Source organism: Sceloporus undulatus, chromosome 4 (genome assembly GCF_019175285.1).
Source record: "Sceloporus undulatus isolate JIND9_A2432 ecotype Alabama chromosome 4, SceUnd_v1.1, whole genome shotgun sequence".
Lineage (NCBI taxonomy): Eukaryota > Metazoa > Chordata > Lepidosauria > Squamata > Phrynosomatidae > Sceloporus > Sceloporus undulatus.
The window spans coordinates 127128409-127144564 of NC_056525.1; the positions used below are offsets into that span (position 1 = coordinate 127128409).

General features: G+C 41.9%; 1 protein-coding gene, 2 long non-coding RNA genes and 9 other non-coding genes across 13 annotated transcripts in view; 11 read left to right on the top strand and 1 right to left on the bottom strand.

Moving 5' to 3' along the window:
* The first annotated feature begins 96 nt into the window (after positions 1-96).
* On the top strand, positions 97-4885 carry LOC121929679. The gene is made up of 5 exons (XR_006103720.1): positions 97-164; positions 3127-3223; positions 3628-3668; positions 4162-4222; positions 4831-4885. It is a non-coding gene; the product is annotated as an uncharacterized LOC121929679 (long non-coding RNA).
* On the top strand, positions 1631-1710 carry LOC121930235. The gene has a single exon (XR_006103883.1). It is a non-coding gene; the product is annotated as a small nucleolar RNA SNORD74 (small nucleolar RNA).
* LOC121930222 lies at positions 3469-3551 on the top strand. The gene has a single exon (XR_006103872.1). It is a non-coding gene; the product is annotated as a small nucleolar RNA SNORD24 (small nucleolar RNA).
* LOC121930237 lies at positions 3867-3947 on the top strand. Its single transcript, XR_006103885.1, has one exon. It is a non-coding gene; the product is annotated as a small nucleolar RNA snR60/Z15/Z230/Z193/J17 (small nucleolar RNA).
* Positions 4886-5234: 349 nt separating the features above from the next.
* LOC121930236 lies at positions 5235-5301 on the top strand. The gene has a single exon (XR_006103884.1). It is a non-coding gene; the product is annotated as a small nucleolar RNA SNORD44 (small nucleolar RNA).
* A 76-nt stretch (positions 5302-5377) lies between these two features.
* On the top strand, positions 5378-9751 carry LOC121929678. Its single transcript, XR_006103719.1, has 7 exons — positions 5378-5431; positions 6113-6139; positions 6449-6478; positions 7131-7253; positions 8366-8410; positions 9357-9392; positions 9586-9751. It is a non-coding gene; the product is annotated as an uncharacterized LOC121929678 (long non-coding RNA).
* LOC121930251 lies at positions 5957-6015 on the top strand. Its single transcript, XR_006103899.1, has one exon. It is a non-coding gene; the product is annotated as a small nucleolar RNA SNORD78 (small nucleolar RNA).
* On the top strand, positions 6212-6286 carry LOC121930234. The gene has a single exon (XR_006103882.1). It is a non-coding gene; the product is annotated as a small nucleolar RNA SNORD47 (small nucleolar RNA).
* On the top strand, positions 6784-6844 carry LOC121930252. The gene has a single exon (XR_006103900.1). It is a non-coding gene; the product is annotated as a small nucleolar RNA SNORD75 (small nucleolar RNA).
* Positions 8218-8295, top strand: LOC121930224. Its single transcript, XR_006103874.1, has one exon. It is a non-coding gene; the product is annotated as a small nucleolar RNA SNORD79 (small nucleolar RNA).
* Positions 8518-8592, top strand: LOC121930238. Its single transcript, XR_006103887.1, has one exon. It is a non-coding gene; the product is annotated as a small nucleolar RNA snR60/Z15/Z230/Z193/J17 (small nucleolar RNA).
* Positions 9752-12531: 2780 nt separating the features above from the next.
* The window catches only part of DARS2 (aspartyl-tRNA synthetase 2, mitochondrial), a 38376-nt gene continuing 34751 nt past the window's right edge, over positions 12532-16156 (bottom strand). For both annotated transcript variants that reach the window (XM_042462739.1, XM_042462738.1), the window contains one exon: positions 12532-16006. In XM_042462739.1, coding sequence (XP_042318673.1) covers positions 15819-16006 — 188 coding nt within the window. In that variant the 3' untranslated portion in view covers positions 12532-15818. The remainder of the gene's footprint in view (positions 16007-16156) is intronic.

A 16156-nucleotide genomic window follows, 5' to 3' on the forward strand; every position in this document is an offset into this window, starting at 1 on the left:
TCGGTGGGCGGAGACATTATCCCTTAGGAGCGGCGCGAGGGTATGCAAAGTAGATCACGTGATTGGGGTGGAGCCTCGCGGGGCTATATAAATCAGGCGGCTCCGCCTGCTTCTTTCTTTCCGAGCCGCCGCGCGTGGTGTCCTATATCGATGAGGAAGCTGTAGTGAGTTACTAAGGGACTGCAGTGGGGGTTTTCTAAAGTAATGATGGGCCAGTTAATTCGGGTGCGGTGCGCGGGGGCTGGAGCCGGGGTTTTTCCCCGCGGATGACTGGGAGGAGGGCGGATGGAGGCGGATGCCGGCGGGCCTCTAGGCCTCTCTGGGGCGCCTGGGCCTGGTAGGGACGGCCCTGGAGGGACAGGCTTCGGGCTTCAGGGAGGGGAATGAGGAGGAGGCGGAGGCGAGAGCGAGCCCTTTGGCAACTCACCTGGGGAACCGAAACGGACCGCGATTGGGCGCTGCGTGTCTTTGGCTGCATCCGCACTGCAGAAGTCATCCGGTTTGACCTGCTTTTTGCAATGCGCTTCTCCATATAGATGCGTATCTATATGTATATCTATCTATCTCGCCTCTGTGCAACAAGTTAAAACAGGAGAAGCCCCTATCAACCCCCAGTCCCCCCACCCCCCAAAATAACGATTAAGCGGTACAGAATTACTAGCTTACAGTTGTAAACCGCTTAGACACTGTTAGTTCAGTATGAAGCGGCATATAAATGAAGCTGTTTGTTGTTTTGTTTTTGGATTGAAACAAGCTTTAAAACAAGCATTCAGACCAGGCAGTGGTTATAGCAGAGTGCAGGGGATAAGAAGCCTAGGCCACAGTGGAGAACATGGGGAGAAATCTGCAGCAGTTTGGGATTGTTCTCAGGCTGAAGAAGGAATGTGTGCCATAGTATCCTTGAGATGGAAGAGACTGAAGGGCCATCCAGTCCAACCCCCTTCTGCCATGCAGGAAATCCCAATCAAAGCATCCCCATTGAGAGATGGCCATCCAGCCTCTGTTTAAAGACCTCCGAGGAAGGAGACTCTATTATACTCCGAGGAAGGAGTTTGTTCCACTGTTGTACAGCCCTTACTTACTGTCAGGAAGTCCCTCCTAATGTTGAGGTGGAATCTCTTTTTCTGCAGCTTGCACCCATTGCTCCAGGTCCTAGTCTCTGAAGCAGCAGAAAACAAGCTTTCTCCCTCTTCAATATGGCATGCTTTCAAATACTTAAACAGTGCTATCGTTTGCTGCCTAGGGATTTTGTGGGAGGCTCCCTTAAGGGACTGCAGCTTCCCATTTCTCTCTTTTCCTAAAGCAAGAGTCCTAGCTTTTGTTGCGGAATTGACAAGGGAAATTGAGGAACAGCACACAATTTGGGTGGCTTTCAGCTGCATACAGAAGAGTGCTGTGTCATATTCCGGAAAACAGTTTTGGCTTTTTGCAGACAAGGTCTTAACCACTTTAACAAATCAGGGTCAGGGATTCTGGGAGTCGGGAGTCCACAACATTTGGAGGAACAGAGCTTGGGAACCAAAGATATCAATAAGATTTCTAGTTATGGGTTTAAGCATATTATATAGTATTACATAATGGAGACAAATCTCTCTGCTTGAGATGCCATTTAAGATGCGTGTACCCTTTCTGTGCCTGCGTGTGATGATAAATGATGTTGGTAGGGACATCTGATAACATGATGAATACCAACATCTCTGAGCAGGTTTGGGTGTATAATAGATGGCTGATGAAGGACTTGAGTTGCCCCCACATTGTTCAACAAGAGCCTCAGTGTTAGCCTAGGGTATAAGTTGGCTGCTTGGCCTAATTGATGAAGCTTCCAGTGTTATATCACTTTTGAATACCAGTGCTAGAAAGATTAGATTTTGGTCTTGCTGGCAGATGGATTCTTAACTCTCCCAGCTTAGCAAAACCTTTTTACAAATAGGATTCTTGAAGTAGAAGATGAATCTTCAAAACAACAGTCAAGGGGCCAAGGAAATGCTACTATAGGTATAGCTATGACCTTGGTTTGAGAATACTGTTTGTGCTCTGCAGAAGAGGCAAGATTATGATATTGTGGTGCAATGAAATACAAATACCAAATGCTGCAGGCAATATTTCAGAGGAAGGAGCTGGCAAAACCACCTCTTGAGTATTTGCCTAACAACCCTATGAAGCTCATGGGGTCACCATAAGTGAACAGGCAACTTGAAGGCACAAGTGCACACACAAAATTGTACTGCCTTCAAATGAAGTGTATTACAGTGGTACCTCGGGATACGAAATACCCAGGTTACGAAATTTTCGGGATACGAAAAAATCCCATAGGGAATTATTGTTCCGGGTTACGAATGTTTTTTCAGGTTACGAAAAAACTTTTGGTGCTTTTCGGCGCTATTTTACACGGAATCGCGGCTTTTCCCCATTAGCGCCTATGGCAATTCGGCTTACGAAGGCTTTTCGGGTTACGAAAGCGGCCGCGGAACGAATTACTTTCATAACCCGAGGCACCACTGTATATGGAATTGATGAAGGTTGTCTTTAACTTGTGCTTCTGAATTTATGCACTGCAAGGGCAAGTCTTAAAGTAAATGAGGCTGTGGTTTTTTCCATGAAGTAAAGGAGCAGGTATTAGTCTTCATGCTGCAAAAATGGCCGTTTGTAATCGAAGGCTTGCAGAGATACAAATGGTAAAAAGCACATTTGAGGGAATGGAGACAACCCAGTGAGAGCAGCAGAAAAGAAGCATTGAATCAGTTGGAGGAAAACCTATTAGAGAGGAGTGGAATTGAATGGAGTAGTGAATCTGAGGAAACAGTGCAGTGTTCGCCTGAACACAAACACTTAACCAGTATTGTTTCAAAGAGAAAAAAATATAGGAACTGAACAGTTTACAGTATTTCTATAGTTTTACGAAATGCTTTTTCTCCTCAGAGTGCAAATTAGAATGAAACTAATATGTAGAAAACCTGTATTCTAATTTTCTCCTGTGGTTATAGAGCTGTTCTGATGCCACTGGAATGTATTCCAATGGTTCCACTGCAGGTTCATTGTGGCTGAGGCTCCCTTGGATTTCCATTTAAAATAACTTTTGTTGTAAAGTAGTCCCTGCTGTCTGAAAATGTTCTCTTTTCTTTATAGGGTCAGAAGATCATGACTGCACTATCCCTTTTTAGATGGAAAAGAACATTGTTGAAGTCATTCCAAAATGCTTACTTAAATTAGGGGTAAGCAGAAGGTATGTTGGATTTACTGATAGATTTCTGGGGCACTTTGAATAAACGGGAAGTAGATTTTGTGTGGAATGACTGAGCTCCAGTTTCCTTGCTCAAAACAAATCCTTGGCTTCAGAAAATGTTTGGGTTTGTACCTTGTACCAGGCTGTGGTTGGTGGATCTTGGGGTCCCAGCAAGAAGAAAAGTAGCTCTTGCAAATCTGAAGTCTGCCTGCCCCTTAATGTAAGAGAAATAATAACTTATGTTGTGCTGCAATGATGACACTTATTTGCTACTCTTGAACAGGAGAATGATGAGAATATTTAACCACCTTTATTTTAAACTGAGGCACAATTAATGATTTTAGAAGGGCTCTCTTTTCTAATCCTTTTTCTGCAGATTTTGTAAGCCACTACTTTCTTTACAGGGTTTGACAGAAGGACTCGGTGCTAATAGGATGAAATACTGGTAAGGTTCTTCCAAACTACTGTGTAGTATTTATCTGATGGATGTAAATTCTAAAAGTAAGGGATGGACTATTGATTAGTGAGTTTTATAAATTGACTGTACAAAGTCTTCATAGAAACAGATTTTCCCCTGCAGTTGTGTATCCAAGATTAAATTGGATGGTACTACATAGTTAGCACCATCAAATATAGCTCATAAAGGATGTGTGTGATGACAACATAGTTCAGCAGATAATCTGTGATGAATACTGATGTCTTTCGCTCCTATCTGATGCATCCTTTTTGAATTCAGTTTGTCTGCCATGAGGGTCTTGCTTTTTATGGCTGCCCAATACTAGTATATTTTAATTTTATAATGTGTGTATGACATTCATGAGCAAATACACAGATAAGGAACTGCCCCTCAAGGCAGTCCATTTTATTATCAACTCTTGATGTCAGGAAGCTCTTACTAATTTTAAGTAGTGTTTCACACCCTCTGTTTCTTTTTACAGAAAACCTATGTGTAATTTGGCTGATCTGCTGTGTGACAGATTCCAACATGTCTATCAACAGGTACTATCAGTTTGCTTTGGATGACCAAAACACGTGTTACTGAAAGAAAAATGAATGTGGTGATGTTAGAAGAGTGCTTGTACTAAATGTGTGCAACTCCGTTACACAAATTGGACTTACTTTGAAGGAAGTGGGAGATGATGAATGTCAAGGCCCTTCTGTCTCCACTAGATGCTCTTCATCCACCATTGTCATATTGTACTTTTTGTGATTTAGCTGCCAACTGAGTAGAACAATCTTTTGAGTTCACCTGCACCCATCAGTCTTGGCATTTTTGATGAAAGGACACTGATCTGATTTTTGTGCAAGTTCCTATGAAAATACATAGTAGCTGTGAATCATCCTCTACCTCTAAGTTTGAAGCTCTCCTTCATTTAACCTTTGTATTAACAGAGTAGCTCCTCTCTAAAATTTGTTGTTTTTACTTGTGATAGACTAATACTGTAGTGGGAAACGTGGCATTATTAAAGTCTGCTGTACATGATGCTGAATCAGGTCACTGAGTCCAATGAGGATAAAGAATCAATACTGATACAGTAGACTACTGTAGTATTTTTTAAAAAGCTGAAATTGTGTAGTACTAAAAGCAGGTATTGTCTCTTCTACAGGTCTTCATGTACCAACCAGGTTGACATGGACAGATAAGCTGAAGCAGAGAAAGGCAAGTTAAAAGTTACAGGAAGGTTACTTACAGGAAGTCAGTTCAGGTTATCATACTTAGCAAAGTGGTGAAACCTTCTATAAGAGGTTGTGGAACTGTTTCTAAAGGCTGCATCTGGTGATGCTTTAATTCAGAGATGACCAACTGCATCTTCAACTATTTCTTTCTGAATGATGGGGTCTTTCAGTGTACAACTATAAACAGAAATGTGAGCAACACGGCCTCCTTTAGGTCAGGCCTCAGAAAACTGAGTAAGGCACCTGCATTATGGTGGCTTGTTATGCTTGAAGGTGACTCACAAACTGCGGAAACATTCTTCAGTCTGTTTTGCTTAGTATTTAAATGCAAGCAGCTGGTGTGATGAGAAGCCAATAGAACTGACTTAAATAATGGAGGTTTTAATTAGCTCTACCTGACTGTAAGCATATGCTTGCATTTCCCCCCTATTTTATAACTAGTTTTCCCTAGGCTATCCTTAAAACCTTGCTTTTTTCCAGGATTAGCTCAACACTGAAGAACTATTTGTATGGTCAGAACTACTGTTAATGGTAAGTCACTAGGGAGAATCTACCTGAGTGAAAAGCACGTAGTTGGGATACTGTGTCAGTGACGTTTTGTGAGAATCTAAGTAGTAGTTACGGTGGATGGCCACTAATTCCGAAGTATTCCTGCCAGCAATGTTTTAACTGATCATGGCAGTTGATTATATACATGGTAAAAGTCAGCTTCAATATTAGGCATATAAAGGAAAACACCTGGATGGAGAAGAGCAGAATATAAATGTTTGACTAATTTTTTTAGAGATATTCCTTGGGTTTGTGCACATTCCTAAGATTTGCTTAAGTTTTTAGAGATATTCCTTGGGTTTGTGCACATTCCTAAGATTTGCTTAAGTTTATTTAGTTAACAGCTCTGTGTCTGCCTAGATACCTACCCTAGAAAGACTGCCTAGAAGTCTTTAAGCACTGAAGAATTCAAGAAGCATTCTGTAGATTGTGTAACTATCACATTGGATTACTGTACCTGTATTTGTAGAATTTGCTAAGGAGTGTTAAGAGTAAAGCCAGCAGGGTTTAAAATGATGATTAAATGTCTGACCTGAAATCCTATGTGGATTAATTGTACTGAAAACCCTGTAAAAGTTTGGGTTTTTTTTTACACCATTGAATTCTTAAATTGTTTAATGATGTGCATGTGAAATGGAAACTAATTTGGTAACTCTTACTTAGGTCCTGACTCCGGAACTACCAACTTGGGTAAGACCTCATTTTTTAATTTCTGTTCTTTAGAGGTGAATTATTCAGAGCTATTTATAACACACAATTTGTAACCAATGATGAAATTAAATTCCGCCATATGAATGCTCGTGAAATTAACACAATTCCGTTCCATTTACTGAGGTTACTTAAATTGTCTCCAAAGTTTGTATAGTGCAGTGATTTGCTTTCTAATCTAAGCACTTGTATTTATGGCAGTAAATTGAAGTGTGAAATTCTGTAATGCCAACTTAAAAGAACATGTTGTATTTTTATAACACGTTTTTTTTCTCTTTAAATTACTAATAGGCACTGCAGTGTTAAGTTGCCTGTTGAGAGGTTAGTAAGATATGTAACCTTAATTTCACCCTGTGCGTTTGAATGTTTTTTCTACATATATTCTGTATCACTTTTGTTGCCTTTGTGGACTTGAATCAGAAAGGGAGCATTTAAATATTGAAATAAAAGTAGAAAATAAAGCACATTTTATAAGAACTTAGGTTACATTATTGGTGTTTCCATCTTCAAGGAGTTTCTCCAAACATTCTGTCAGCTGAAGTAAACTACTGTGGTAGATGGACCAGTAGTCCCCTCCCGTCTAGTAAAATACACCAAAAAATAACCCTGTGCACGCTAAAGGAAAAAGCCAATGATGTTTTAAGAGTAGTGGACAGAACAGATTTCTGAAAACATTGTACTGAGGCTTTTGTGGAAAAATGCTTCCTGTAGCTGGCCAGAAAAATGTCACAATTTGTTCTGGGTGTGTCATGGTACAGCGCTGTGTAAATTTACAGCGCTTTCTAAATAAACAATAATAATATATGACAGATTGAAATCATCAACTGTAGAAAGGAGTGAAATGAGAATATACAGGGCAAAGGTCTCTTCATGCATATCATATGTTCGCTTGAATGAAGGCATTTGTGAATTTAGATGAGAAATTTGGAATTGAGTCTGATACATTAACAATTAACTAAGGCCCTTTGTTTAGTTGCAGTGGAAACCAATGAAGACAGACTGGTATTAATCTCTCAAACTATTGATGAATGGAGCTCCAAATATGCAGGTCACATTATGGGTGCTGTACCACTGAGCCTCTCTCTGCCCCATTGAGGTAAAGAAATTTTGTACCTGAGCCTGGTGACTGTTTCCCAGAATGCTAGTACAATGTCTTGCCATGTTAATCTGTTTCAGCATATATATAAAAAACAAATCCTGTAGTTCAGAGGTGCTGCATCTGATCAAGTAGACCAGGGGTAGGCAACCTGTGGCCCGTGGGCCGGATGTGGCCCGGCAAGGCCTTGGGACTGGCCCCCGCCCGGTCCTGCCGCCGATTGCTGCCGGAGCCTTTGGCCTCTCATGCGAGGGCGTGGGGCCTTTGGCCTATCAGGAGGAGGTAGGCAAGCGGCGGGCAAGGGGGGCAATTGTCTATAGAAGCCTCAGAAATATGCATTTATATTAACATTTTTTAAAAAATCAGCAATTTTTTTCGCGTGTCCTCCATTTTTATAAAAAAAGTGCCCTCCATTTGAAAATTTTGTCCTGCATTTGTCCCAGTTTATTTATTTATTTCATTTTTTTTTAATAAAAATATTTAATTATTTATTTTTTGGCTTCAGCCCCCCAGTTGTCTGAGGGACAGCAACCCGGCCCCCGGCTCAAAAAGGTTGCCTACCCCTGAAGTAGACTGTAGCTCACAAAAGTTTGTGCTAGAAATTTATTCTCACTCTGAAAGGTCCTTTATATCATATCTGTTTACCTTCATACTCATATTTTCTGATATTTCTGCCTCACCTTTCTGTAAATATCTGAGTACTTTGGAATCAAAACTTCATGCAAGTATAAGACAGTTAAAATTGGTTGAATGAATTAAGCTAAGTTGTAATGGTTGTAAGATGAAACCCCAGTTTCTGAAGAGGTACTGCAAAAAACTGAAAACCCATTATATTACTGACAGCACTAAATGAATTTGTGAGGTTCTAGTTCTTTCTGTAGAGTTGGATTGAGCATTCTACAACCTAGTTTTATTTGTTTTGGCTAAGACTTGAAACTTTATATAAAGTGTATTTTATTTGATGTACTGTTAATGATGATATTGTATGAAACAATGGGAATCTCTCTGAAAGCTACTGAAGAAAAATTGCACTGAAACAGTACAGAAGTGATACTGCCTTGTAAGGTATCTTTTCTGCCAAGGTTCATTTATACATTTGTTATTTATTACAGGTTAAACTGAAATCATTGGGAATAAATGTTTTTGAGAGCTCTGAGGTATGTGCAACATGCTATGGTTTCAAATATGTTGACTTCATTTACATTTTTCAAAGCTGGCAGTACATGAACAGCTTTTAAAAGGATTAGAGTTGTAAGAATCAAAGCAGATACAATGATGATCACATAGTTCAGCAGATGAACAGTGGTGATTTGTCTTTCGCTCCTATCTGATGTATCTGCCTTTAGAATTGTATGTTCTAAATAGTATAGCTGAAGGCAGGGGTTAAGCAGCTTCTAGGGGTCTAGGGATGTATGTCTCCCTTCAGAGATCCCCCTTGACTTAAAAGGCCTCTTTTAACCAGGGGCAGTTTTGCCAGGTTTTTGACATACACCTCCTTTAAACTCAGAGTGCCTCTTTGCCACCATCATGTGAAATTCCTTTTTAAAAATGGGAGGGTTGCACATGCAGTGTGTAGGGCAGTTTTCACCACGTCTTCCTTAAGACAAAATACTGGAAATGTTAAGAGTCCTCTTCCTAAATAAGTGAATACAGAAATAATCCAGCCACTTTCTTTTGTATGAGTGCTAGTTGCCTCAGTTTCTGTAAACATTGTCATATCTTTTCTAGACAAGTGTACAGAGTAATTCTGTACACTTGCAGCAAAATAGTTGAAACTAAGTACTGTACAGCAGAGGTTTGGATAAATCAGTGGTAAATCTGTGTGGTCCTTTATTAAATTGCATTTCACATCATTTCTGGTCATTGCCCATGCTGACTACATCTGATGGGAGCTGGGGTCCTTAAGCATCTGGATGGCTATAGACTCCATATTGCTAATCTGCATATAACTTTAAAGTAACTAGTATTTGTTAAGGTATGAATTCTGGCAATGAAATTTTTGCTGATCTTGTGGGGGGGGAAACTGAGCACTATAGAACAATTTTTTTCCAAATAAATTGCAGTAGTTTGGTACAGTGTATTAATGCCACTCTCACCTTCTAGGTAGTTAATGCCTGGAATGGAAGTTGACTTTGAAGAGTTGAGTATTAATTTTATATAACACATTCTAATTTATCTTTGTGGGAATAGATTAATGATGATTAATTTAGTCTTGAACTCTCTTTCTGACTGTGTGATGGAAAAGTCAAAGTCTGATCTATTCATCTTAAAAGTTGTGTTGTATTTCTGAACAGGAACAGCACTGGCTAAATTTTTTTTTCTCTTTTCCTAGCATTGATAAGTTGCAGCCTGATATTGAAGAATATGTGAAGATGTACTGGAATCCTAAATGTGGCATCCAGAAAATTACAATAGTTTCATAAAACTTACCCTTTGTTTACTAGCTCTTATAATAAGGGAGTGCATGCAATAAAGATGTACACTGGTGCCTCGGGATACGAAATGATCGGGTTACGAAATTTCCGGGATACGAAAAAGTTGGATTGGCAAAAACTGTTTCGGGTTACGAAATATTTTTCGGGTTACGAAATTCATTTCGGCGCGAAATTCAAATGCTGCAAAGTGCAGCTATAGGCTTTCCAGTGCTAACGGAAAGCCTTCTCTTAGCTAAGGGGGCTGGGTTAGGGGTTAGCTTTGGCGCGAATTTTGAATTTTGTTAGCAGTATTGATTGGCTTGAGAAATCAAGCTGATCATCTGGATTGGCTAATGAAATTGGGGGGGGGGGGGGGGCGGCCTGGCTTCAGAAACAAAAGCCGGCTTCCATTGATCTGCCTTGTCTGGCCTTGTGGACTGGTGAGGAAGAGTTGCTTCTGAACTCTAACTCGTGGTTCCAGTGGAGGTTTGGACTTTTTCTGGCTTTCTGCCTTTGGACTTGTTCTGGCTTTGTACTGTACGTGTACAGTGCCAGGTGTACACTTCGGATCAAGACCTGCCATCAGGAATTTCTGTACAGGTAGGTGTATGGATTTCTACCTTCTTCTTGTGGGGTGAGACAGTGTGACCATGCTTTTGCTGTGGGGTGGTGGGGTGCTTTGGTCATGGCTGTGATGATTTGAGAGTGTGGGGTGTGAGTTTTGCACGTTTGGCCTTGATTTGATGTGGGCCAGAGAGTGTGACCATGGGGTTGCATTTTCAGATTTGGGGTTTCTGGGGTTTGGGTTTGGGTTCTTGGGTGCTTTGGTCATGGCTGTGATGATTTGAGAGTGTGGGGTGTGTGACCATGGGGTTGCATTTTCAGATTTGGGGTTTCTGGGGTTTGGGTTCTTGGGTGCTTTGGTCATGGCTGTGATGATTTGAAAGTGTGGGGTGTGGGTTTTGCAAGTTTGGCCTTGGCTCCATGTGGGCCAGAGAGTGTGACCATGGGGGTGGGGGTGGTTTCCAATTGTGGCTTTTGCTCAGTGCCTGTGCCTTTTGTCCTTTTTAGGCTTGAGCTATGGCTCCCAAGAAAGCCACAGATAAAAGCGGCGGTGACAAAAAGAAGAGGGCTCCCTTGTCCTTGGAGGACAAGAGGGAAATCATCGCCAAGCATGAATTCAAAGCCTCACGTGGCTGGTTTGAAAGCTTCAAAAGGAGGACCGGGATCCACTCTGTCGTCCGTCACGGCGAGGCGTCCAGCGCAGACCACCAGGCCGCCGAAGCATTTGTCATCAAGTTCAAGGCCATGATGGAGGAGGAAGGCTACGTCCCGCAGCAAGTGTTCAGTTGCGACGAGACGGGCCTCTTCTGGAAGAAGATGCCTCGCCGCACCTACATCACCCAGGAGGAGAGGAGATTGCCAGGCCACAAGCCTATGAAGGACCGCTTCACACTTGCGTTGTGTGCGAATGCCAGCGGGGACTGTAAGATCAAGCCCCTGTTGGTCTACCACTCAGAAAATCCAAGGGCCTTCAAGGCACACAACATTCAAAAGGACAGGTTGCCAGTGATGTGGCGTTCCAATGGCCGCGCATGGGTCACACGCCTCCTTTTCGTGGAGTGGATCAACAGTGTCTTCGCCCCGACTGTGAAGCGGTACCTGGAGGAAGAGGATTTGCCCTTGAAGTGCCTCCTCCTCTTGGACAATGCTCCTGCGCACCCGCCTGGCCTGGAAAAGGACATCCTTGCTGAGTTCTCCTTCATCAAGGTCCAGTTTCTGCCGCCCAACACGACCTCCCTCTTGCAACCCATGGACCAGCAGGTCATTGCCAACTTCAAAAAGATCTACACCAAGCACCTCTTCAAGCGGTGTTTTGATGTAACGGAGAGCACACAGCTGACCCTGCGAGAGTTCTGGAAGCAGCATTTCGATATCGTCGTGTGCTTGAAGATGGTGGACTTGGCCTGGCAGGAGATCACCAGGTGCAACCTGATTGCTGCGTGGAGGAAGCTGTGGCCTGATGCTTCTTCCTTGGAAGGGTCACAGACCGAGGGTGCTGAGCCAGGTGAAGAAGAGGTGACTGAGATTGTCTCCATCGCAAGGTCCCTGGGACTTGACGTGGACGATGAGGACGTGGAGGAACTCATTGAGGAGCACAGTGAGGACCTCACAACAGAGGACCTCAAGGCCTTGGCGGCCATGCAACACTCGGCCGTGGATGAGGACGTGCTCCATTTTGACAGGGGCCAGGAGGAGGAGGCGGCGGGGGCATTTTTGCCAACGGCAGAAATGAAAGACATTTTGCGGCAATTCCACAATGTGTATTCTTATGTTGAGAAGCATCACCCTGAGAAGGTGTTCACCAGCCATGCCATTGAACATTTTGATAATGTCTGCCTTAGCCATTTTAAGAACCTGCTTAAGGGCCGGCAAAAGCAGACATCCTTGGACCAGTTCTTCACTAGAGAGGGAGAACCGTCATCCAAGAAGGGCAAAGGTGCTGATGACCCTTAAAAAAAAACACCAAATTTTAAAAAAAAAATTGTTGTTAAAATGGTTAACTTTGTTAAATTGGTTGAATTGGTTGTCTGGGTTTAAATTTGGGTGTTTTGGCTGCCCCCCCTCCTTTCAAAATCTCTTAGCATTCTTTATCCTTTAGAAACCTTTAGAATGGACCTGCAAGTCATTCTTAAGCTCTTTAGTGCCTCAGGCAACTTTGTATTACATTGTATTGTAGGGTACTTAGCTTAATAGGCCTCTATTGTAACTTTGTTTTGACTTGCAGGTTCAGTCTGAGGTCATAGAACGCATTAGTTATTTTCAATGGAAAAAGTGTTTCGGGTTACGAAATTTTTGGGTTACGAAAGGAATGGCGGAACGAATTAATTTCGTAACCCGAAGCACCAGTGTAAATGCTTTTGGTCAGATTTATTTATTGTAGTTAATGTATACCCCACTCTTCAGAAATGCTCTCAGAGTGACTTGCAAATTGGTAATTCAGACATCAGTTCTGCTTGTGTATCGGGGCTGTCAGCCCTTTTAGTTAGGGAACATCTTGCATATGGATAATTCTTATCTGTCCTAACCCATTGCATCCACAAGAGAAGTGACAGAAAATCTCCTAATGTCATGGCACACTCAGCCAAGCGAGCCCCTCCACTGAAAGTATTTTCCATTACTGCTCTGATCAGTTGCATATGTAGGTCACTACAAGATTGACAAGGTCAGATCAGCAGATGCCATATTTGGAAGAAAGGTTCTGCAAGAGGTGGCTAATGATTAGGGCGCAGTCGCTTCCCTCTCTTTTATTTTTATTAAAAAAAATTTATTCAGTATTTGAAAATAACATGAACAAATACATAAACACAGATCAACAATCACATTCACCCTTTCCCCTTAAAAGACTTCCCAATGTCATGGGCATTAGCAAAGGTACCTGCATTTCCTTTAAAACTAGAAAAGTTCCAGCTTGCTGCAGTTGCTCAGAGCTGTGTGAGGTAAAATCAAGCTGTATTGAAAATGTTCACTATACTTGAAGAATGCCCCAATCTCACACCCTAAAAATCTGCTGTGGAATCTTGGGAGTCCAGAAGCAGCTCATGCTCTTGTAAGACATATTTTATGTCTGTCCTCCCAATGGATCTCCACAATTTAATCAAGGAACAGAGCATGCAGCTTTGTTCAGTTATCTAAATGGTGTAGTAGGCAATATAAGCTTTATATAGCAACAAGTTTATTTCTTAAAATGAGTAGATAACAAAGAAAGGGCCTCATTAATATGGTACCGTTACTAGAGACCATGGTTTGAATCCCTGCTTGGTCGTGGGAACTCGGAGCCTCAGGGGAAGGCAGACCTCTGAACAAAGCTTGTTGAGAAAACCCCATGATAAGGCATCAGATCCCATTTGATTTTGGAAGCTAAGCAGGGTCAGCCTTAGTACATGGATAGGATCTATTGGCTTGTTGGATACATTGGATGGCCCAATGAATATCAAGTATTGTAGACTACAGTCAGCTCATTCATATCCACAGGGGACCCGTTCCAGACACTCCCATGGATAGCAAATAATGCGGGACCTCAAGTGCCATTCTCGCCAATGGTGGCACAATGCATGTGCTGATGCAGCCATGTACATGCACCACCATTGGGGAGAACGGCAGTGCTAAATGTGGAATGTAACTTTGCGATAAAAACAAGATACTGCAGGGCACTTCAGTCCATGAGAAAATACTTATAATGAAGTAGTTTAGCTTGCAGTCTTACATATGCTTACTTGGGAGTCTGCCCTGCTGAATTCAACAAAATTTGCTTTCAAATAGCAACCGCACAAGTTAAGCAAGTGTTCTGCGTCTTCAAGTCATTTCCAACTTATGGTGACCCTAACGCAAGATTTGTTCAGAGGTGGTTTGCTATTGCCTTCCCTCTAAGGCTGAGAGCATGTGACTTGCCTAACCTCAATCAGTGGCCAAGCAGGGAATCAAAACCTGGTCTGCAGAGTTGCAGTCCAACACTCAAACCCAAGGTACTATTTATGTGTAACACATAAGCAAGCATGATTAGACTCGAAGGAGGAAACAATACAAAAAACAATAAGGGAGACAACACAGAATTAGCAGAAAACAAAAGACTTGGATCAACAAGTGACAAAAGTAAAAATGCAGGGCCCTTGGTATCTGTTGGAGCTTGGTTCCAAGGCCCCCCCATGGATACCAAAATCCATGGGTGCTCAAGTCCCATTAAATATAATGGGACAGTAAAATGGTTTCCTTTATATAAAGTGGCAAAATCAATGTTTACTTTTTGGAATTTTAAAAATTTTCAAGATGTGGATGGATGAATCTGTGGAAGCATAATCTGGGTATAGAAGGTCAACTGTTGCTGAATAGTGTGAAAGTAAGGACCACAAAATATGCAGCTTAGAAGTAGAAGATGAAAATAGCCACACTACCTCACTGAAGCAAAGTTAATGTTCTGTGTCATGTAATTTGGAAAGTCCCTCCTTTCGTTTCTAACAGTTGGCAATGCTTAGGGATCCATGAGAATTCAGGCCAAAAGCATCTGAAGATTCATAGCTGCCTATGATTGAACTGACTGAAAATGGGAATAAACTGATAAAGGCACTTGGTGAAGATTGCAGCAAATGTGGCATATTAGTTTTGAGTGGTTGGCTAGGACCTGTGAGTCCTAGCCAAATCCCCATCCAGTCATGGAAACTCACTGGGTGGCCTTGGGCAACTCATACTTTTATTCTCAGAGGAAGACTGGCAAACCACATCTGAAGAAATTTTGTCTAGAAAACTTTTCCATTCACCTTAGGGTCAGCGTAAGACAACAACAAAGAGCAGCAGCAGAATTCTTGTTAATAGGGCATTGTATGTGGTCGTAGAACAAGCCAACCTTAAACCAAATAAATGTCCTTGGTCTACTACAGCCCACATGGGCAACTGTGGCAGTTGCATGGAATGAATGTTCACCCCAGTGGTGGAACTGCTATGGGACATGGCATACACAAATTGTAACCAGAAATGACATCTAGGGCCACTTCTTGGTATTTGATCTTGGTGGGAGTTTAAAGGCATATCACAGCTCCTGGAGAACAATGTGAGTTGTGCCCATGATTTATTCAAATGCATTTCTATACAAAAGGTGACTAAGGAAATTATGTGTTACATCTGGTTCAAGCTCTTTTATAAATAAAGTTGAAAATTTTATTGTAATTTCCATTGGCAACAAGAGAATGAGCAATTGTGTCCCTCCCCCCCAGATTACATTGGATTGCAACTTCCTTTATCTCTCACAATTGGTTATGCTGGCTTGGTATATTTACAGAGTTAATCATGTTGATCACCCAGCTAAACAAACATCAGCTCTATTCTTGGAAGATCCATATGTACACTATCATGTTTCTTCATGTGACTGCAGCTATGCATTCATCCAGTGCTTTTAATGCAAGACGAAATATTTCTTCCCCCCTCAGAGAGGTGGACAGGAAGGGGAGACAGTTAACCAAAGGGATTGCATTAGTGGACCAATAATAAATAGGATAAATTCATGTTTCCACCAGTTATAGATGTCCAGTAGATTTTGTACCATCTTATCTTAGATTCTGATCACAGTGCTGCCCAAAACAAGACTAGATACTTGTAATCAGTGAGTGCTGGCTTTAGCTTGGGCCAAAGGCCATGTAACTTGAATATGATACGGCTTCAGTTCCTCTGGAGTAACATAATCTGGAGCATTACTCATCAGGTCTCTTCCCTTGAAGGACTTGGGGAAAGCAATGACATCTCGAATACTATCAGCTCCAACTATGAGACTGATCAATCTGTCAAGCCCTGGAAGACAAAGGCATTAAATATTATTACTGTAGTCCATCTGACTTTAGGGAAAAGTCAGAGGGGAAAAAAGCTGACTGACCTAAGTGACATGCTGTCTTCTAAGAGTGAATGACTTGCAAGCTCAGTCTTGCAGAAAGAGGACACTGT